The 23251-nt window shown below is 43.6% G+C and overlaps 1 protein-coding gene across 1 annotated transcript; it reads left to right on the top strand.

Moving 5' to 3' along the window:
* Positions 1-9275: 9275 nt before the first annotated feature.
* FAM168B (family with sequence similarity 168 member B) lies at positions 9276-17917 on the top strand (the record flags this gene model as incomplete). The annotated part of the gene is made up of 5 exons (XM_079539797.1): positions 9276-9345; positions 13211-13294; positions 14469-14611; positions 16309-16486; positions 17805-17917. 5 exons carry the CDS (start codon positions 9276-9278, stop codon positions 17915-17917), a joined length of 588 nt encoding a protein of 195 aa, XP_079395923.1.
* Between the last annotated feature and the right edge of the window lie 5334 nt (positions 17918-23251).

The raw sequence follows: 23251 nt of genomic DNA, 5'->3' as shown, positions 1-23251 counted from the left end.
AATCTCCCCATTTAATACCAGACCAGGTTGCCCAGGGCCCCATCCAGTCTGGCCTTGAACACCTCCAAGGACGGGGCATCTGGACAGCCTGTTCCAGCACCTCACCACTCTCATAGTAAAGAACTTCCCCCGAACAAACACCATCTCTCCAAATATCCCACCTTCCTCCTTTCCCCAGCTTTCATTACTTAACATGATGCCATACGGTTTGAGACATCCCTGTGGCCAGTCTGGGCCAGCTGTCCTGGCTGCGTCCCTCTCTTGCGTCTTGTGAACACCCAGCTCCTTGCTGGAAAGTCCTTGGTGCTACATAAGCACTGCTCTCATACAATGAAAACGAGTAAACCCAGGTGCAAGCAATTGTCACGTTAATGCAATAGCTTCTAGCGGCCACTGAGTGGCTATCCAAGGCAGCTCTCTTCAGGGCAAGTCCGTGTAGGTGCTGAAGGTACACGTTTCCCACAGCAGCACAAACAGTCGCAGGTGAGACAGCACAGAAAATCTTTAGCAACACAGGATATCGGGGGGATGGTGATTATTTTTTTCTTTCAAAAATATGTAACATTCCACAAAACATGAGAATTCATTTCAAAGCAAATATTCTCTCTATATAGATGGTATTTTTTCCTGTACTGCCTTTACTATCACTTCCATGTAACTAAAACTCGAGTCCTCTCCAACGTATGTGTTGAAGTGCAGATTACATCTACAAATTGCTGGAGTATTAGCGTGGTTGCAGCAGTTATGAGCTCTCATTCCCCAAATAGGTCTCTCTCCTTTTGCCAAAACAAATCACACTCAAAGGAGAAGTACTGTGCTGTATGTAGTGCCCTACACCATCTTTTTGAGTTACCACTGCATTCACTCCTGTCTCAATATTAAAGGTAGAGGTTTTTCTGCAATGTAGCCGAAGTCAATGTAACAACTCTCTGTTCATTGCAGTGTACCTCTGTGACTAACCAGTGCCACTGCATTACTGGATGTTGTATTGCAATAGGAGGGAGGCATATGAGGATAATTAGAAAAGTGCAAGGTGTTCTGTCTGTCACAGATGTCAGCAATTTGCAATTCTGCTACATTATCACTTGTACATGTTAATACTGAAACCATGAGAGTGTAGGAGAGAAACATCAGCAGTGTTGAGAAGTCTTCATCTTTATTAGTTTTTAGAAATAATTTCCATCCTTTATACTTTTTTTCTTAAGCACACATACTGTTTGCATTTTATTGCTTGGCAGGAGTTATGCACCATACAGCCAATACATACCTACTACCCAAGAATAAAAATTGCACAAACCAGTCATTTGCCTATTCGTGCTGCCAGTGTGCAAGAACTTGCATTGCCACTTTGTCATCTGTTTTGTATCAGACTTTTTTCTTTTTTCAGCTAGAAAAATGAGAAGGGTTATACATTTTAGGCATACTTGTACTCTTAGGCATCTGGTAAGAATAGTAATGCCCATCAGCTTTTTATTAACAATGCCTAGTGAGGAAGCAGAGAGGGCTGTTAATCATATGGCTTATCCCTAAGTGAAGGAAATGTAGCGAAACTACTTCTCTGAAATCAGTAGGTCTCCAAGGTGCCCTGCAATGTCAGGTAAACCCATGGGACGCCAGGCCCACTTGTATGGGCTGCATATCGGTCAGAGCTCAACCCATTGTAACTGGGCCCTTCTCAGAGAAAAAGCTGATGCAGTACCTGGTATTGTTCTCACTGCTGGCATGCAAGCAGCTGCTGGTTCGTTTGTAATGTTTGTCCCGCCAGACTGCCAGAATACAGAGCTGCTGCACAGAATGCTGCTGCAGTGCACAGTCACCAATTCTAAACAGACACCTGATGCCCATTGGCCTCCTACCTGCTGTGCTTTGGTTTTGATCACCCTTTCCAGCAGCACAATGTTTCGTGTCCATATGCAACCCAGGATTAACTAAGAACTACGTTCTCATGGCGGCAGCCCCATCTTTCCTGGCAGCATTAGTCATGGTGTCTGCAAAGAGCCTCACAGAATTAATGCACTGTGTCTGGACAAATGCCCTTCCTTCAGGCTGCCTCCAAGCACTGGCAGAGTTTCCTCAACAGGTGTAAAAGGCACCAAGCACTACCTCGTGCCCTTAGCCACAAGTTACCAGCACTACTGGGATACTGCTTAAGGCCTTTATTGCTTTCTTCCTAAGTTTCAGTTGAGACAGGACTTCAACTTCTCTGATCTGCCACCCGCACAGCCTTCTTAGCGCGGCTCACCCGCGTGCCAGCTTCTCAAGGAGCCTGACAGCAGCCTTTATTTACAGTCACCTCAGCACAGCCAGCAGCGCCGCACCTCCCCAGCCAGCTTCCCACAGGGCAGCACAGCTCTGCACCACAGTGCCCGAGGCCTACTGCCGTTCTGCCGTTCTCGAGCCGGGCCCGGCCGCGGCCGCCGCACTCTCTCCCAGTCGAGGGCCACCCGCACAGAACACCGCGCAGCGCACAGCCGGCCGCTGCCTCAGCCCGGCCACAGAAATGGTGGCGGAGAGGCGGGCGAGCGGCGTCACGTGCAGGGGGCGAGGCCGAGGCCTTCCGGTCACGTGACGCGGGCACCCGGCCCCCGCGCCGGCCACACGCGCCCCCCCCCTCTCTCTCTCTCTCCGCGGAAGTGACGTAGGCCGCCGCGTTGGTGCGCAGTCGTTCGGTGCGGCCGGACGCGGAGCGGCTGAAGCTGCCCGGCGGCTACCGCGTCTCGCAGGCGGCACCGCCCGCCCGGCCCCGCCCCTCCGCCGCCGCCGCCTCACGCACGCACTGCGCGTTACGCGTTACGCACGCGGCGAGACAGCCGAGACCGCCACCACGAAGCGCCGCAGCCCGGTGAGTGCCCGGCGCTGAGGCCCGCTGTGGCCGCGAGCGGCACCCGCTTCCGGAGCCGCTCCGGCCCTTATGTAAGGCGCCTCGGGGGGCCCGCGGCCATCCGCGCTCTGGCTGCGGGCCGCGGCCGCGTCATCCCGGGCCCGGCGCCCCCGCGGCACGGAGGGGATGCCATCGTCCCGCGGCGGGCGGGCGGTGGCCACCGGGCGGGGCCGCGCCGGAGCTTAGCGCGGAGCAGGTGTCGGGGCGGCCCTCCGCGGCCGTGCGCTGCGCCGCCGCATCTCCGTGTTTGCTTTGTGCGGCCGGGCGGGAGGAGGTTTGTGCGGCGGGTTTGTCCCGGTGCCACTGCGAGGTGAGGGAGGAAGTGTCGGCCGGGCCGCGGTGCGGGCTGTGCTTTCTGCGCTCGTCCCGAGCGTCCTGAACAAAGGGTGAAATTCCTGCTCTGAGAAGTGTCAGAAGTTCTGTCTGAAGTGCTGCTTGGCTGTCAGTGTGGGATCGGCTCTGTTCTTGGGCCGTTCGTCCTGCTGTGCGGGACCGGGCTTTGTGTCTGCCCCGAGGTGGTTGAACTGTAATGTGTCTCGTTGGTGTCACAGCACCTCTGCTGCCCTGTGCCTTCCGTGGCGCTCATTTCATGCTTCAGCTTTCAGCTCAAGCCGTGGGAGAGGCTGAGAGTCCATCAGCGAACCCCTCTCTGTTTGGAACTTGTGACGGTTCCTTCTCGTTTCCAAAAGGAATGTGTGCCATGGGACAGCGATTTGTTGAGAAGCAGAGCCTGCAAATGTAACCAGAATGTCGTGAAGGGGATTTTTCGTGAAGTGAAATTTTAAATCTTTCAGACTTAAGTTTTTTGTGTGTCTCCTTGTTGATGAACTTGCCCGATGTTGGCAATAGATGGGCTTCTGAAGTTCTTAAGGAATTGATAAACTTGCTGTGCTGTTCCACATTTTTCAAGTAACATTGACGTATGTGAGTTCCAAGTCATGCTGGAGATGCGAGGATGGGAATTAGCAGATGTCCTCTTCTTGTGCAACAGCAGTAAGCAAGAAGCTGCAGGCTTCAAAAAGTACTAATCCATTTGTTTAAGTTTCTCTATAGTTATAGATGTTATGGCTTTTTTTTTTTTCTTTTTTTGTTTAAATTGGTGATGTTGCTGAAATTTGGAAGACCAGAACACCATAATTTAGAAATGAAATTGGCTCACCAGCAGGATCTCAATACTAAGGTTTTTGCATAGGTTTCCTTTGTATGAATGATAAATGGAACTAATTATGTTGCGTCTTCAACATGTAGGCACTCTGTGTCAGTCCTTCCTCACACTTTGCACAAGTGCTATTGTTGTTAATGTATGGCTATTTCAGTTCTGTCAGTCAGCCTTCAAAAATGAAAAGAAATCCCAAAGAACTAGTAGAATAGACTTACAGATAAGGGTTTTTAATTATTTCAGACCAATAGCATTCTTAAGTGCTTTATTCCTGTTTGGTCTTAAAAGGTAAGAAAATGAATGCCTGCATGTACACAAGCAGATAAATCAGAAAATGGGATGTTTGTCAGTGTTCCTTATCCTCTGTGAAAGGGATGTCTTGTAACTGGAGCAACAAAGGAAATTTTGCTCGTGAATGGCGCTTCCAGCTTTGTCTTTTGCTTTGTGTGTGAACTTGGGGAGATGTGCTACTTGTCCTTCTCTAGGCTGTGGTTCTACCAGGCTGTGCTGCAGCTGTCTGGGCCTGCTCTCTCTCTTGCATTGGAACCAGTGCAGTCGTATGCATTTGGTGATGTGTCTCAGCTCTCTTACATTGATGGGCAGGAAACACAGCAGCTACCTCTGCCCAGAAAACTCCAGCAAAGCCAGAATCCTGTCAATGGACTGAGCTGATCTCGCTTCCCATTTGGAATGCCAGAGCAGGATTGCGTGCTGGGAGCAGGGATGTAGCAGTTCTTTGTAAGCACTGAACCATCCCGGACATCCACGGGTCCCTGCCCTTTTTGGAACAAGGGGCAATGTTGTTTAGTAAAATTCAATTAGCTGTTTTGACATCTAGCTTGAATAGAAGTGTAGTATGTGCTACCTGCAAATACCAGTGCTGTGTGGGAAGACTTGAAGTGTTGAATTCCTGCTGATGTCAGGCCCTCCTCTGAAGTGGCTGAAGTCTTGGCAGACACTAATGCAGCTGATTCTGTAATCACAGTCTGCCCTTTGGAAAGCAGAGGTGTACCAAATAATTTTCTTTGCTATGTAGCAGTGGAAACAACTTTTTTAGAGTAAGACCTACTGGATTTGTGTCCTTGTGGCCAGGAAGGCCAGTGGTACCTGGGGGTGCCAGCAGGGTGAGGGAGGTGATCCTCCCCCTGTGCTCTGCCCTGAGCAGACCACGTCTGCAGCAATGGGGCCAGTTCTGAGCTCTCAGAACACAGGGAATTGCTGGAGAGGGTCCAGTGCAGGGCTGTAAAGATGGTCGGGGCCTGGAGCATCTCCCTGATGGGGAAAGGCTGAGAGGTCTGGGACCGTTCAGCCTGAAGCAGTGAGGGCTGAGAGGGGATCTTATGTGTATAAATAACTAAAGGACAGGGCTCCTTTAGTTGGAGCCAGGCTCTTTCCAGTGGTGCCTGGTGACAGGACAAGGAGCATAAACTAGAACTTAGCAAGGTCCATCTGAATATGAGAGACAGATTCCTTACAGTCAGGGTGACAGAGCCCTGGCACCGGCTGCCCAGAGAGATGGTGCGGTCTCCTCCTCTGGAGATATTTAAATCCACCTGGATGCTTTCCTGTGCAACCTGCTCTAGGGAACCTGCTTCAGCAGGTGGGGTTGGACTGTAGGTGATCTTCGTAGGTCCCTTCCAAGCCCTGCAGTTTTGGGATTGTGTGACTTTTAGGAATTTTGCTTCAAGCTTTGAGTAGAAATCAAAAAGGGAAGATGTTGAACGTTCCAAAGATGGTAGTTAACTTAGCATCTACTAAGGAATTGTTTACAAGTTCCTCTTTTAGAATGCTAAGAGCATTCTGAAAGTATTCAAGGATGGACAGATGTGACGTAATGTAGTGTTTTAATGAGAGTCTGCTTAACTTACAAGAATGGAAATGGTGGTGGGCACACAGTGGAGTGCTTTAGGCAAGGTACTTATTTGAGAGAGATTTTTCCCTGACTCCTAGGATAGAATTATAATAAAAGGAGCACAAAGTGTCATTCAGCAGATCTTGTTCCAACAATTTTTCTGTGTAACTTTGAAAATAAATAGTGAGAAAACTTGAGTGTCGAAGAGGAGCGTGTAATTTGTTTGATTGGCCTGCGTATGGGAAATGCTGAGTCCTGTCCTGAACCACTGATTGAGCACCTGGAGAAAGGACCGGGTCAGCCCTGGGAGCACAGGTGAAGGTTGTAAGACAGGAAGGGCTGGCAAAGCCTGGCTGCATCTCTCTTAGACCTCACTGAAGGGCTGACTGCCTCTGGGGAAGGATCTCTTTCTGGAGAGCCCTCCTTGGTGAAGCGTTCCCTTGCGAACCTGGAATCTTGTGATACAGGTGAGCAATCTTCTGCCCTTCCTTTATCATGCTGGTCCTGTCATGGTACCTTATTGTAATGCCTTTCCCATCATACTGATCTGTCCAGTTGCTACAGCCCATTTTGTTACTCCTTTTTTGCGTTCATACTTCTCTGTAAAATAATTACAAAAAGCAAAACTTCTGAGAAATGTGCGTGCTCTGCCTGTTGCAGGAAGAAAAGAGCATTCCATGTGGAGTGCTGGAGCTTCAGCACTAGCAATGCTTGGTCTTTGTGCTCAGCTCCCCAAAGCCTGGCTTTAAAAAGAGGGTGGGTGATTGACCTTGTGTCTGTCCCAGGATGAGATGTAACAGGCTTTGTCAGAACTGTTGGATTGTTTGGTTTTGGGAAAGAATGGAAGGTGAAGCGTTTGCCCTTGCCAAGCATGCTTGCAAAATCTTTTTAATCAGAGTATCTTTTACAAATATGATTAGCTTCACTTCAGCTGAAGGAATTAGTTGACTGGGTAATTTATATGCAGTTGACTGTGCAATTTTTATACAGGTGATGCACTGTAGGCACATTTACATAACATTAGCATGAGAATGCTTTGGAGGGGATGCCAACAGAAAGGCTGAAAAACAATCTCTGGGTTCTCTTCAGACTGCTTTTCCTTGTGTTTGATGTGGACTTTAAGCCTTATGGAAAGGTGGACTGCAGAGTTCTGTGTTCCTCTGTAACAGATGCACTTCCAAGTACAATTACACTAAGGGTGGGACGATTGCAACCGCTGGGTAATAGTGTATAATTATGTTTACACAATGCTGGGTCCTTCAGAGAAGGCCTGAAAATAATTATTTTAATTTAGAATTGGATCCAAAGTTTTGTTTGCAGTATAAAAACTTGAGTGCTTTTTGCATGTGGGCAGTTCTCTGCATTTCAGTGCAAAAGCAGCAGTGGTAAAAATCACGTATCTGTACAGCTGAAGTTGTGCTTGTGTGCGTGTGCACACGCTTTCACTGTGCTGACTGAGATGAGTGCTTGTGAGTTTGAAGGCATGGTTTCATTTGAAGTGGAAGTTGACTTTGTTTTTTTTCCAGTAAGCCAGTCTGCAGGTCTGTAGTGCCGTGCTTTCTGCCCTTTCTTAATCACCACTTCTTTTAAGATCAAGTCTGAGCTGCCTGACCTTTCCTGTACATCCCCCAGGATGTATGTCCTTGTGTTCTCCTGCAGTCACTGACTACTCGTAGACCTAATGGTTGTTGGTTATTGGTTTGTTATTTTACTCAAATATTCATAGAGCACTATTGCTGTTTTCCCAGGCTTATTTCTTGCTTCCTTCTTGTCATTCAGAGACGCAGTGTGATCAAAGGGTCCTCTTCCCTTCTAGTCACATGGACTGCAAGAAGGTATTTGTAGGGATGTGGGTTTGTGGGAGAGTGGAGAGTGTTTGTTTTGAGTAGAAGGGTGTATCTTGCCCTCAGTTTAGGATTGAGCCTTTCAGAGGCTTTATAAGCTTGGAGGCAAAAACGTGACAAATTCAACAGTGGAAGAGAAGCAAAGATGCGAATGAGATGGAGGGAACTAATAATGGAAGATTGGAAATTCTCAAGTAAATTAGAGTCCCTTCCATAGAATCACGTAATGATTTGGGTTGGGAGCGACCTTAAAACTCACCCAGTTCCTGAATAAAGCAAAAATAGTAAGACTCTTGCAGCAGAGCTGTTCTTAGTGTTACTCATTTTAGAAAGCAAACTGCACGTGCTTCATGTGGTTGCTTGCCATAGGTTTATCAGGGCACCTATCTTGATAGACTTAGCTCAGATTGCTGCCATAACATATTCTGTAATTAAAATAGTGTGGTGTAACTGCTTAACAACACAGTGTTCCTTTAAGATTGTGCATCTTGAGGTGCAGAAGAGGAAGTGACTCAAGTGCTAGGTATCAGCACTTAGTGAGAAAGTCTGCTTTCATAGCGAGCCTGCTCTTGTGCCATCAGAGCCTGCTTGTGGTGACAGACTGACACCTGCACTCACAGCAGCTGTAAACACACGCAGAGAATCAGAAGGCTGAAGGTAATTGGGTTAAAATATGGGGATTTTTTTTTTTTGTAAAATATTAGAAGAGTAGTTGCAAGCAGTTCTCTTGCAGGAGGCGCTTGGTGAGCTCTGATGTGATTTGTGCCTAGATGTACTCAGACTTACTAGAAAGGCTTACACATCTGCTATGCCATTTTACTTTCCTTGGTGTTTATGTGCAAGGTCTGCTTGAAAACCTTGGTGCTTGGTTTTATTCCTGACAGCAGTGCTAATTATTCACACACCAATAAGGTACCTATATACACAGAACCAGAAATGAGTGGACCCGGTTGCCAGCTCATCTCATGCTCTGAAGAACGTAGCAGCAGTGGAGCTACCTTTCAAATATAGGTCTCTTTCCACTTATTTCTACGATACTTGGGCTGTTGACAGCGGCTGAATTTAGTGGCGGCAAAGGATTGGAATCCTGGTCTTGTACTACAAATAGTAACAGATTGAGTATTTGCATCCCTTGGCTGGATGCTTCAGTGGAGAAAGGGGAGGAAACCAACGTCGAGAGGTGGTAAATGACAGGGTGGTGGGAAGGCTGCTGCTCCTGCAGTGGGCTGTGGAGCTGTGTGCCATGCGAAGCTCTTTGGGGTGGAACTGTTTTGGAAGCGTGAGCTGCAGCAGAGAATGCTTCATTTGCAGGAGGCTCTCTACCTGAATGAGAGTTAGTGATGCTTGGAAACATAATTCTGTGATAACTCCGTCTTGCTTTCTAACTGCGGTTTTCTGATGGTGTGAGCAGTGGAATTGCTGCTTTTTATTCCTTTTCTTCAGTTCTGCTTACATTTTTTAATTGCTGAGATGTCAAGCTTTCACTGTACTTGAGTAAATTTATGTTTCTTTTTTTTTTTCCTGATAGTTACTGAAATCATGAATCCTGTGTATAGCCCTGGATCTTCTGGGGTTCCCTATGCAAATGCCAAAGGAATTGGTTATCCAGGTAACTCCCTTATTTTTGTTTTCAATTAAACTTTGGTCTGCTAGTCTCTGCAGTCAAGGAGTAGTTGCTCATTAGTGGGTTCTGTGTGGTGATCTTTTGTTTGTGGTTTCTTGTTTTGTTTTTAATTTAAAAGGTGGAATTTCAGAAGTTGTGTTAGTTGTGCTGTTTTATAATAATCTTAATAAGTCTTGCAAAGTAACTTACTTGGGGAGCTCACATAATTATCTCCTGCAAGATGAGGAGCCAGTCTTCTTTATTCTAGCTGACTGACACTGTTAACAAGAATTAGAAGAGAAAGCAGCACTGAAGTTTGGACAAGAAAATGACAAAAAGTACTTTAAAAACAGAGAAGTAAAAGTATTTCTTGCTTTCCTTGCTTCTCACTTGTTTTCAGGTTTCTCTCTGTTTTCCACCCTCCTACCTAATGCTCAGTGTGAGCGTTCTGGTTTCTGATCTCTCTGTAGTTCAGAAGTTTAATAAAGCAATAATTACATGCGGACAGACAGAACTTTCCAAGGAGGCCAAAAAGAAGCCATTTCCTCTGTGAAGCTTTTCAGACAGCCTTTTTTTTTTTTTTTTTTTTTTTTTTTTACCTTTGTGGTATAAGTTAATTATTCCATTCTAGGAGAGTCTGCATGGTCGATCAACTGCAATTTTATGTGCTGTGACTTTATGTATCAAAACGTGTTGCCATCACAGGCAGATCGATCTGTGTTGGGAGCTAGAAGTCATTCAGCACAACAGTTAATGTTAATGATCTCTGTTCTAGGTCTTCCTACTGATCTACAGTTTTAAAATTTGTGGTGCAACTTCATCAAGTATTGGAGCTCCTCTTTTCCATTTTTGTGTTTCCTCTTTAAATAGTGATGTGTGAGTTGGCTTTTGATTAGATCTCTGTAGGCCCTTCTATCTTTCAGTCTATTGATTCCCTTTTAGGTACTTTTATTTTATCTTCAAGATAGTGTAGCTTTATGAATTTCTTCTACAGTGTTGACAAAGCAAAAAAGTCCTGTATTGCAGTGTTTAAATCTGTTGAGTGACTGGAGTGGTTCAGTTGTGAATTGTAAAGCTGATAAGTCTTGCAGGGTGGTCTTTACTCTCCATCTTAATTGGCTATATGGGCTATAATAATTTTATGGTAAGGTGAGCAGCAGTTACTTAATGTCAGTTGCAGTACGATTATCTCTATATTCATAATTGATTTGTCAAGTCTTTCTTCAAATTGAGATAAAGATTATTACAGCGTACATCACAGAATCACAGAATGGCTTCAATTGGAAAGGACATTAATAATAATCTGTTTCCAACCCCTTGCCATGGGCTGGCTGCCCCCTACCAGCTCAGGCTGCCCAGGGTCCCATTTAGGCTGTCCTTGAGCACTTCCAGGGATGGGGCATCACAGCTCTGGGCGGCAGTGCCATGGCCTCACTGCTCTATAGGTAATTGATTTCTTCCTAACATCTAGTCTGAATCTCTCCTCCTTTAGTTAAAATCCATTCTCCCTTGTCCCCATCACTGTCAGACCTTATTAAAAGTTGCTGTCCCCCGTTTATAAGCTCCCAGTAAGCGCTAGACGGCCATAATGTCCCAGGAGCCTCCTCTTTTCCAGGCTGAACAGCCCAACTTCTTAAACCTTTCTTCATAGGAGAGGTGCTCCAGCTCTGAGCATCTTTGTGGGCCTCTTCTGGACCTGCTCCAGCAGCTCACCTTTCTTGTGCTGCAGGTGGGGCCTTGTAAGGACAGAGAAGAGGGGGTTTGCCCCCTCCCTTACCCTGCCAGCACTGCTCTTTTGATGCAACAGGGTGCTGGATACTAACTGATATTTTTATCTCCTTTCATTTTCTAAGCACAGATTTATATTTAGCAGGGTTTCCCTTGTACTTACAACCATTCACACGTTGCTTTTCAGTCATCATTTGGTCTTATCTAAGTAGTACTTCAATTTACTTAGGAGAACGGACTATTACAGACCTGTAAATAGCAGTTTAAACAACACAGGAACGATAGAATAACAGATGAGAAGTTACAGATGCAACTGTCTGTACATACATAGATAGATCTGCTGGTCTTTGCATTGCCATAAACTGGCATAACTGAAATACATGGGATTTAAAGACAGTTGGTATAAATGTGCTGGAATTGCCGTATTTCAAGCTGGTGGCTTTACATTCTTGCCTGCAGAAGTTAGTCAGTTTCTGGAAATGTGACTCCTGAGTTCAGCCTTGTCAGTTGGTTCTGCCCGTGATGCTGATGGAGCTTACTGAGCTCTCTCATCCACACTTAAAGACCATGGGATAAACACAAAGCATCGTGTAAAGTGAAAAGTAGGCTAGCATATCCCCATAGACATGGGGGGCATGGAACTAGATGATCTTCAAAGGACCCTTCCAACCCAAACCATTCTATGATTCTAAGACATTAGGTTTTTTTCTTTAAAATAATTGCATGACTAAGTCTCCTTCTCTTGCCTCTACTAATATAGAAACTGCAGATTCTCCTTTCAGGATCATTGAATTTACATGGACTGCATGATAATAGAAAGTAGTGAGCATACAGTTAGGAGGAGTGTATGATTTGAAGGCGCTGTGTTTGTAAAGCTGTTGCATATTTAATAGCTGCTTGTATTGCACTACATCTGTTTGAAGTCGTTGGATTGGTTTACAGTAGCAAGGAATCAATATCCAAGTGTTCTCACGTGGATTAAAGTTGTATCTAGAAGTTAAAGCTGCTGTTTGGTGTAACTGAACTTCTCTGGTTCAGAGCTCTTTGTGGAGCTAAACCTGTGAAGAATGGAGAACTGAAAAATGATGCAAGAAATAATGCTGCAGTTATGAAGTCAGGTGTAGAACTGTATGGAGGACTTCGCTAGGAGATGGGGAGTTTGAAATCTTCAGAGCTGTTTACACTCTGAAAAGTTGTTATGATTCGTGTGTTATCTTTGATTTTAAGCTTGACGCTTCTCTTAAGTGGTCAGAATGGATCTGGCTCACAGTAATGCCAGTTTCATGCAGCTTGATACATTTGCAAAGTGCTTTATAAAGCTAAGGGTGCTCAGTCAGTCCAAAGGTAAGCATAGCTTTTGTTGCAGAGAGTAACTCTGAGCACTTCGGAGTTGGAGAAAGCAGGGATGTTTCAAATGTGAGAAGCGTTTTGAAACTGACAGTGATGATGTGAATAGTCATTGCATTTTATCCATAGAATTTGAAATATCTAAAGGAAATGATTCAATTAAAATCTAGCAAACTTTGTATCTTTGAAATATCGGGTGCGTAATAATTTAGCCCTAGTGGTTCACGAATGCTGGTGCAGAAGTGTTTCCCTGTGTTTTGCTGTTGCCTGAGTGGATCACTTATTGTTTCTGTTGAGTATCATAGCACAGTGCTAAAACAATGTCTTCTGTCACACCTGAGTGTGCTGTATCTGTATCAAAAGCAGCTGAGGCTGCTTTGTACTTTCTGCTTGTGACCTCTCTCACTGGGAAGTCAGAGGTGCTCTGACTTTGAGGGATTTCATTATTTATGTGAAGTAGAGGTGGTTTTTTGTTTTTGTTTTTGTTTTTTTTTTTTTTACCAGATGAACATTTTCATCAGGTCATAAAACTTAGGGAATTTTGGATAGTTGCACAGGACTCTGTTGTCTGTCTAACTTAATAGCTGTGTGCCCAAGGTTTGCTGAAGAGAATGGCCCTTGTGACTCCTGAGGGGTCCCCTCAGCTTCAGGTGGCTTCAGAGAGGAGGGGCACGCTGAGAAAGCATCATCAGAAGGCATCTGCTGGTTCATCTCTATTGAAGGGTGCACAGGAAGAATAAAGTTTGGTTAGGCTTTTCAGTCAGTCTAGAAAATAACTTTGTGCTCTCTCTTCCAGCTGGCTTCCCAATGGGCTATGCAGCGGCTGCTCCTGCCTATTCCCCTAATATGTATCCTGGAGCAAATCCTACCTTCCAAACAGGTATGTGTAATAGGGGTGTCTAAGTGGTGTGCCTGAAATTCAGAAGTTACTGGAGCCAAGAGCTAAGAATAAGGAAAAGCTGTTGGGGCTTACAGTAACTCCTGCTCTGTGGGCCCACGTGAGACCTGAGATTTCTTCAGTGCGCAGGTACTTTGTTGGAGTAGGTCACAGCTGTTTTTTATCTACCATTAGTGCTGGGTGCTTCAGCTAATGTATTTCCACTCTCATAGTATAATTTAGGGGTTGTAGTATGCAGGGTACTGTGGCAGCAGTGGTGCTTTTCATGAGTCTGTTGCATTCTTCATGAAATCCTGAGACTGTGCCTGTGATGAGGGCTGCAGGAATTGTGAAAGGATTGTCTGTCTTTAGGTAGAACCTGAGCCAGAAGTTGCTACTTGTACCTGCAGAAGTGGAGTTGTCATCTTGCTGTAATTTATAAAAATTATTCTTAAGTTATTATTAAGGGTATGACTATATCTGGAGTATACTGAAAGGAGGTTTAAAGATACTCAGGTGCCTTTGGAGTCTAGTTTGCAGTTGTAGTGAACCACAACATTGATATTTTAAAGGTAGGATCTCTTTCATACTTGCCTTAGGTAGTCCATAAAATGCCAACAAGCAAATATGAATAAACTTCATTTGAAGTGGAGGAAACATATTTTTGTCTCTGTTCTTCAAAAGGCCATCTTGAGGTCTTAGAAAAGTTCTGACCTTAGAAATTGTTTTTCTTGTGCTTTGTTTCTTCTTCTGGAGAAGGTAGCTACCCATCATCTCCTGTCATTACAACATTGGTTGTGCCGAGATGGGCTGATGGTAACATGTACCAAATTCTCCTGTGTAGGACTACTGTCTAATACACTGAATCCAGATGTCTAACAATACTACTACTGAAATCCGAAGCCACTTTTTATACAGAATCCAGTGAGTGGAAAAGCAGGTGGATGCAATAATACAGTAGCTCCTCATTCTTAGTTGAGACAGTCAGGTGTTACATACAGATGTTACCAGTACTGACTGTGAGATATAACTTGTGCATGGATATTAAGGCTAGGCTACTAAGTACTCACATGAAGATAAAGGAAATCAGGAATTAAGAAAATTGCTGCCCAGGATGTGACATCTAAAGCAGTGTACTTTTTTTGTATTTTTAATGCAGATTTACCTTTGTTTCCAGGTTATACACCAGGCACTCCTTATAAAGTGTCTTGTTCACCCACTAGTGGTGCAGTCCCGCCGTATTCCTCATCACCAAATCCCTACCAGACTGCTGTGTATCCAGTCCGAAGTGCCTATCCACAGCAGAATCCATATGCACAGGTAAGTGACCAAAACCAAGCAACTGCTATCTGGTTGGGTAGTGCTTTGCCTACACTGGAATATCTGCTTGCATTTTATTCCTTCGTGGGGTTGAAAAGAATAATTAGCTGCCAACAGTGAGAATTCTTAATGCAGTCATTTACAGTGTTACATCTGTGCAGTTTTATGTTTCATTTTACATGATGGTTGATGGCTGAATATGGCTGAAGCCAATAGGATGAGTTTCAACAAGGCCAAATGCCGGGTCCTGCACTTCGGCTACAACAACCCCAGGCGACGCTACAGGCTTGGGGCGGTGTGGCTGGAGGACTGCGTAGAGGAAACGGACCTGGGGGTATTGATTGATGCTCAGCTGAACATAAGCCGACAATGTGCCCAGGTGGCCAAGAAGGCCAATGGCATCCTGGCTTGCATCAAAAACAGTGTTGCAAGCAGGAGCAGAGAGGTGATTGTTCCCCTATATTCAACACTAGTGAGGCCGCACCTCAAGTACTGTGTCCAGTTTTGGGCCCCTCACTGCAAGAAAGATATTGAGGCCCTGGAACGTGTTCAGAGGAGGGCAACAAAGCTGGTGAGGGGTCTGGAACACAGGCCATATGAGGAGAGGCTGAAGGAGCTGGGAATGTTCAGCCTGGAGAAGAGGAGGCTCAGGGGAGACCTTATTGCTCTCTATAACTTCCTGAAGGGAGGTTGTAGTGAGCTGGGGGTCGGCCTCTTCTCTCGTGTCATTAGTGATAGGACCAGAGGGAATGGCTTCAAGCTATGGCAGGGGAGATTCAGGCTGGACATGAGGAAGTATTACTTTTCAGAAAGGGTGGTCAAGCACTGGAATGGACTGCCCAGGGAGGTGGTGGAGTCACCGAGCCTGGGGGTGTTCAAGGAAAGACTGGATGTTGTGTTGAGGGACATGGTTTAGTGGGAGCTATTGGGAATAGGTGAACGGTTGGACTGGATGATCTCTTAGGTCTTTTCCAACCTTGGTGATTCTATGATTCTATGATTCTATGGTTACACTCTGCTCACTGATCAAATGTTCAGTGTTTGAAGACAGACTAGTTCCAGTAGCTTAGTGTTAGAGTCAGAGTGCTAGAAGCTGTAACTACTACAGCAGTTTGTCAAAAATGGTCACAAGCTAGCACTATTTTTTTTTATTTTTTTATTTTTTTAGGATGTCTCTGTTACTGTTTAAGAAGTTATCAAGTTGGCTTAAAAACTCTTGAAAATTGTTGAGGCTATTTTACCAGGCAAACTGTTGAGAACTGCTAGAAAGGATAGAATGAAGACGCTTTGATAAACGCAATATTTGGGGGAGAAGTAGGTGCTTCTGTAGAAGAAATCCACGTGGTGTGTTAGTTGAAGGGGATTGGTGAGCATGTAGCAGGGTTTATCCAGACTGCTCAGTGTATTTGGATTTGTCAGAAACCTGGGATTCTTTAACCAAAAACAGTTGAATAAAAAGTTGTGGAAGATGTTCTTTCATGTGTTAATGTATGAAAAGATGTGAAACAAAGAGACCTTGTTGCTGAAGGTGCAGTCAGCATGGGAGAGCTACTTTTGCCTCTTGAATGTTTGAATGTTATACTAAGTGCCTTAAAATGAAGGGCTAAATGTTACCAGGTTTTAGTGAAAGAAGATAGCCTGTTTTTTATTTCCCCAAAAGGTACACAGTAATTGCTTAACTTGCTTTTTCTCAACAGCAAGGCACTTACTACACACAGCCTTTATATGCAGCACCACCCCACGTAATTCACCACACCACAGTTGTGCAGCCTAATGGCATGCCAGCAACCATGTACCCTGCTCCTATTCCACCACCAAGAGGAAACGGTGTGACCATGGGGATGGTGGCTGGGACTACTATGGCAATGTCAGCAGGTAGGTGGACTTGTAACCCTTGTGTCTTCTTGATGAAGCTCTGCTTTATTTGAAGGAAAACATTACTTCGTTATAAAATGTGATGCCAGAGACGTGTTGTGCAGAATCATAAACTTAGTGCTATTAGAAGGGACTTCTGTAGGTTATCCAGACCAGCATCTTCACACTGCCTCCAGCCTAGATCTGGGTGGTTACTTCTCCACTGATTTGATCATCTGTAGTGATGGGGATATTAGCATTATTGTTTCAGATACTGGTGTTACAGTAGTATGGTAATTGTGTGTATCTTTATGGAATTTCATCTGTTTTTGTATCCCTTGCTTCTAATCAACGTAAAGGCTCTGAATTCCTCCTCTCCAAACCTTTCTCTGTACCTGGATGAAGACGGCAGCCTCTAAAGGCTGAACCCTTGCTCTCGGCCTGCCCTTCTGTTGCTGACCTCTGTGTGTTGAGATAGAACAATTCTATGTTTGCACTGCACGGGGGTCCTTTCTGTCATGGACAATTGTTAGGAAAGCTTGCTTCCTAACTCTGCAGACTTTGAGTTACAGAGTTTTGGAGATGATGTTTAACTGCTATGTAGACTCATCTGTGAGTCTTTTTCTGAGGAGTGCTGTGCTTTGTTACTCAGTGTAACTCACTGAGGAATGTCCACATTCTCTCAAATGATTCTCAGTTTGGTAGTTTAAAAAATGAGTGCCATGAGCTTGTTTCCAGATTATTCTTTATCTCATCAAATTGATCACTTAATCTGGGGGAATCTCAGATCTAGGGAAGTGACACAAACTGAACTAACTAGAAGGCTTTCAGTTTCGTGTGTGGGCATGCTTATGCCAGGTATTTTTTATTATTACAAAGCACTGCAGAGTGAAGCTGTTAAGATCCTGTTATCTCAGCCTGCTTCTGAACCCCCTCTTTGTCTTTAAAAAAAAAAAAAAAACAACAACCTGTATCTGTGCTAATGCAAACGAGAAGTAATTTATTCTGATTTGTCAGTCGAGTTATCTCCACCATCAAATATTCTTCTGGCCTGTAATGCTGGCTGTGGGAAAAAGTATTTCAGTGAATAATCTGCTTATGTTGCAAGGCTTCTGCTAAAGCTGTTTGTAAGTCATGAGCATCTTTGTGTTGGACTAAGCATCAAAATGATACAGTTGCTTAAATGTTTGAAGGAAGATTAAGTCTGGAGTGCAAAATGAGGCTGGTAATTTTAAATGGGAATATGAACAATCTGTAAGATTTTTAGTTTCTCCTGTATGTTTTTCTATACCAGAATGTGTGCTTCCTTTTAAATATATGTATGTCCTCTTCTTCCTAGGAACTTTGTTGACAACTCATTCCCCAACTCCAGTAGCCCCTCATCCAGTTACTATGCCCACATATCGGGCTCCAGGAACACCAACCTATAGTTATGTGCCCCCACAGTGGTGATCATCCTGGCAGTCAGTGTAAGTTGTTGGTTTAGACTGAAAGCAGTTTGTTGTTGTTATTTATTAGTAAAAATTTGTTTGGGGGGGATAAGCTTCAGCTCATGCTTCTTGTAGTCACTGTGGGAGGAGGAGTTCTGACAGGGACCATAAATTAGATTGTGGGTTTGAGGAAAGAGATTTTATTTTTGAAGTCTTACTATGAAGTGGGATTTGGGGGAGTGTAGTGTGTATGTCAAATAAACACAAAGATTCATGTTTTGGGGATCCTCACTTTTTTGCTGCTGGTTGTTGTTTTTTGAGTCTGTATCAGTAACTGCTCCATTTGAAATGAAATGGAAAATTCTAGTTTCGGTTGGTCACTTTGTCACTGTAGTTTATGGTAACATTATTAACTTTGTTCTAACTGTCTTTGGATTTCTGTGCCAGTGATTGGGAGTTCAGAATTTGCCTTTTGAGTTAACAGAGCAGCATCTGTGTTGGGCTTTGCTTTGATGCTATGCTACAGAACACAGACCTGAAACGTTTCACTGTTTCAGCCAAAAATGTCAAGTTACATTAGTGCAAAAAGTGAGAATTTCACTGTATCTAACCTAAGGTAATTTAATTAGGCTTAAAATACCTTTTTAGGATTACACCTTCTTCTAAGACAAAACTGCTGTGGCAGTAGAAAGCTGGAGCACAGATGATGGGAGAAAATCAGCGTAATGAATTTTTAACATAGAGGCCTGTAGATTTCAGTGGATGAGTGCTGGAATAGCATTGTGTGGTACTTCTGAATGTCTGATGTGTTTGTATTGTCTCTGTGGGGCATGCAGTTGTAGGATGTCTTACCACCCTCTAATAGTATCTCGCTTAATCGAATATCTTCCCTCCCCTCGATGTAGGTTTGAAGATGGGAGATATGCAATCAAGAAATTGAGGTTTAAAAGTTGGTGCTGAAGCCCTCATGCCTCCAACCAGGACTCTTCTTCTGAATGCTTTCAACACTTGGCTAAACACTACTAATTCCTGATCACTGAAGATTTTCCAGTGCTGCATATCTTACATCTTGGAACTCCAGCAGTTAGTCTTAAAGCAAATCCTGTTTTGTGGACTGTCTTGCAATTTTTTAGCTAATTATAATGATAAAAAGGGAGTATAAATTTATTCTGATCCATATCTAGTTGAATGCATGTTAAAACACAAAAACAAAGCTTGCTCAATCTACCTGCAGTGACTGATGCAAAAACCATCATATGCAAATCCAAAGGAACCGAGAAGTATTTTACAACTTGTATCACTAATGCACTGTTGTAATGTATGCAGGGTCTTAAAAGGTAGAATCATGGAAGTGAGTTTCTTTGTAGACTACCGTAAGATACAGTAGATAAGAGCTTCAACCTTTTTTGGGTTGATGGGATTGCCAGTTTAAAAGGGGCACTTTTTTTGTTAATTTAAGTGATGTATTCTGTTCAAATTCAAGTACTAAATTGGAGTGACTGGAAAATGAGGCAGAAAAGCTGTAGGAATCCCGCACGCCATTAGTTTACTTCATACCTTTACGTTTTTGTTACACGGATTCAGTGTTATAGAGCTGTTCTCAAGGGTCAGAATGAAATGACAAAGGTAATGCTGTGTGTGCGAGTAAATAAAGCAAGCTTCCTTGAGGCAAAACTTGCCGTTAGGAATAGTAGGAGACGACCTGTGTAATGAATTGCATGCCCTGGGGAGATACATATCCAGTACTACCTTTCATACGATGCAAGATGTGTCAAAGTGAGACTGCCACACAGGCTGATAGAATAACACTTTCCTTCAGATCTCCGTTGGAGAGATCGCTGTTGTTTTTCCTAAAGAATGTTGTAGTCAGTTGCAAACTTAGGTGCAGTTGACCCAGCGTGCTTTCCTGATGTTTAAGAAGTATTAGGGCTTTCTGTGGCAGATGGGGAGATCAGCTGCGTGCTATCCTGAGGAAAGCTGCTGTGCCTGACGAGTCTGTTAAAGGGGAACAAATCATTCTAACACAATTTCCTTGTTAGCTACTTGCAGTACGGACTACAGATATGCTGTAGAGGGCTGCCAGAATATGGAGGTTTCAGATAGTTTGGTTGTTTTATTTTTTTTTCCTGAAAATATTTGTAATTGAAGTGGGAGCCATTCGGTGGTTGCAGCGTTTTGATGTACTTTTGTAGCATTTTTTTTTTTTTTTTTAAACTTCCTAAATTGCACTTGGAAGCACGTACAAATAAGACTGACTGCAGATTAGCATTTCATTGCAATGAGTCATTTCTGGTATTCTTTCTTGCAACTTCAGTTTTTAAAACAGTACCTCAAAGCAAATGCAGTGGTGATAAAGGGCTAGCCTTAGAACCCATTTCTGTACCAAAATTGTCACCAGGAAGATTTTAAATTTTCAAAGTAAAATGTTGCACATGAAATCAAGGTTTTTCTTAGACCTGCTTACTTACAGTGTCAGAAAAATGCAACTTTTTTTTTGTTTTTTTAATATACATTCTGCCTGCAATAAATTATGCAGTAAATGATAATAAAATGTTGTTCCCTTTTAAGCCTTTACAGAGAGGTGTATCAGGCTGTATCGTTCTCGTAGTCTAATTTCCATTCAGAAGTGATAATTTTTTTTCTCTAATTCTCTATCTAATTAATGTTTTTCTGGGGTGTTCTGCTCCTCTGTAGGTTTGGCAGCTACCTTGGGGTAGCTTCAGAGCTGATGTGATGCTGCCATTCCAGTACTCTGCCCTGGTGGGATCCTTGTGAACTGGGGTTGGAGCCTTCAGTAACTTTATTTTTTACAATAAGCACTCTCTGTAATTTTTTTACTACGTTTTTTAAATAAAGTTTAGGATGATTTTTCAGGAATCACTGTCGGAGGACAGACAGCCCCTTTAGTTTTAATGCCTTGAATATTAATGATGTTGGAATAAGTACTTTAAACCTTACTCATGAGCACTTACTGCAGCTTAGGGATTTCCATATGTTTCCATATGGAGCAGAAAATTACCCCAGACAAACCATTTTGAATCTGTGCTGCCTTGGGTCAGGTCTGTTCAACGATTCCTTTGGTGTAGCAGGTTTGAGTAGCCAGGTGTGCTGGGTGGTACAGCGAATGTGAATCCAGGCCATTTGTTCAGTTTGCAAGTAGTGTGACATTTTGGTTGTCTTAGCATGATTTTAACGAGAGTTCAGGTGTGAACAAGTGCTATGCTGAGGAGAAGCTGTGCAGAACAGGCTCAGAGCTTCGCTGTCTCCCGTCTCATCACCCTATAGACTAAAGCTTTGTGAATCATAGGAGTTAAATTCGGTGAATGCTGCATTAGAAAAGTGGTTGAGGAATGAACATAACATCCTGCTTCTTTGCTCTCAATTCAGATTCCTAAATGCCATCTTGGAATTGGTCCCTATAACATTCTGTAACTTTTAGGCAGTCACGCTTGAGCACTTTTTTTTTTTTTTTTCCTAAGTTGCATCATGGGATTCATCCACGAGGGGGAAACTACCTTTTTTTCCTTATTAAAAAAAAAAAAAAGAGGTACCACACCTTCCAGTTCTGATGAGCTGTAATGTACTGGGAGGGTGGAGCACATCTCCAGCAGTTTGATATGGGAAGTTACCAGAAGCACAGTGCGGAGGGGACAGGAGGGGAGTGTGTGTATATAACTATCTTAATGGTATTTTGTTGCAAATAGTAGAAAGCATGGATACAAAACAGCAGAGGGGGAAGCTGTACATCATTTAATAGGCGTTTACACAGTGAGGGTCTTACGAAACGTTCTCTCCTGCTTTTTATATAACATTCCCTATTTAGAATTCCTTTATAAATGAATGCGCAGTATGTTTGCACGAGAGCTCTTTGACAATGAGAAGAGCTCGTGCTGTAGAGACATTTCAGATCAAGCTTCTCTTTAAAAAAAAAAAAAAGAAAAAAAAAGAAAAAAAAAAAAAACTTTTATGGCAGCTTTATATGATTAAAAAAAAAAAAAATGTACTACTTCAAACCTGGAACTGAAGAGATAACTGCAGCAATAACAGAGAGAAGTCCAAAATAGATTTTTCTTTTTCTTTTTCTTTTTTTTTTTTTTTTTTTTCCAATTCAAATTTCAAGTGTTCAATTTAGGTAAAATATTTTTTAAAGACTGAAGTATTCCCTACGTCAGTGACAACTGATGAAAGTGTCTTTTAAATGTAGCAGCAGCAAAATATAAATAGCTAATAATTGGCACCAAAAGCACGTAGCCCTAGTCAGTGGCACGGTGGTTATTAACCAGGCAATTGGAGGGAGAACAGAGAGCCTACTACTAGATCTTGCTATGCTTAAAAGCTGAGATGGCAGTGGTAGATAGGGAAGAAAAATCCTTTCCTTTAGTCCTTCCTCGTGTCGCTTCATCCACTGGAGGAAGAAACAAACTGTAAGTACCACAGTGTCGTAGCGTTGTCTGAAGATGCTTCATGGTACAGAGTTGCATGCCAGGATACCCAACACTGACTGCTCTTCACACGGTGGGGTGGCTTCGCTGTCACTTGGGCTGTAGGCTGCTGAAGGGATCTGAGCAAGAAATGGTCAGAACTGGCTTGGAATTGCTCCCCAGTGCTTAAGCGTGGTATTAGGCACCATTCATTTGGGTTTGCAACATATTTTTTCTTGAGTAGCTGATGCCACCGCTTAACTCCAGGCTTCAAGTCATACCAGAGAGTGGTAATGTGAAATCTCCCATGTAAGGAACATGAGCAGTAGTGATGCTTCAGCTGGAACGTGTGGGGAAAGAGGACAGCTGTGGTCGTCGTTCTTTGCAGTTGCCCAGATGTGGTTTGTGCAGTAGTTGGTAGGTAGCTGGTAGTTGGTATGATCCGTGTGTGGTTTTCTCCAGCAGGTGTCACTGGCCAACCTTCATGTTTGCTGAGGGTCAGAAGCAATCCATGAGTCCTCACGTTGAAGTGTTTGTGAGCACTTGTCCAAAAAACAGTGCAGAGTAAAGCTCGTTGAGATGGTTCTTACACAACGTGTCAGCTTGCTAATTTTGTGTCTTATCAATTCTAATGAGATTTGTTGAGTTAGAATGCAATTAAAAGGAGCGACTGCAGCAAAGCTAGCATTGTGCAAGCCTCAAAGAGCACCGAGTTGTTTCTGAAGTAGTGAGGACAACTTTTAAGGGGGTGTGTGTGCTGGGAGAAGGTAAGGTGGGTTTTGCAGAGGGGAAAAGAAGGAAGAAGAACAGTGTTTATCTGGGGGATGAGGAAACCTTTTCTTTTGTATGTTGAATATAACACTTAAACATCTGAATTCCACAGGTAGTAGTAAGGGTCCATTTGTGTATAAAAAAGCAAAGTTCTAAAAAGTGTA

The sequence above is a fragment of the Tetrao urogallus genome (assembly GCF_951394365.1).
Source record: "Tetrao urogallus genome assembly, chromosome: 9".
In the NCBI taxonomy this organism is placed as follows: domain Eukaryota; kingdom Metazoa; phylum Chordata; class Aves; order Galliformes; family Phasianidae; genus Tetrao; species Tetrao urogallus.
Note: the sequence above shows the minus strand (reverse complement) of the source record. Positions and strands in the feature narration are given on the sequence as shown.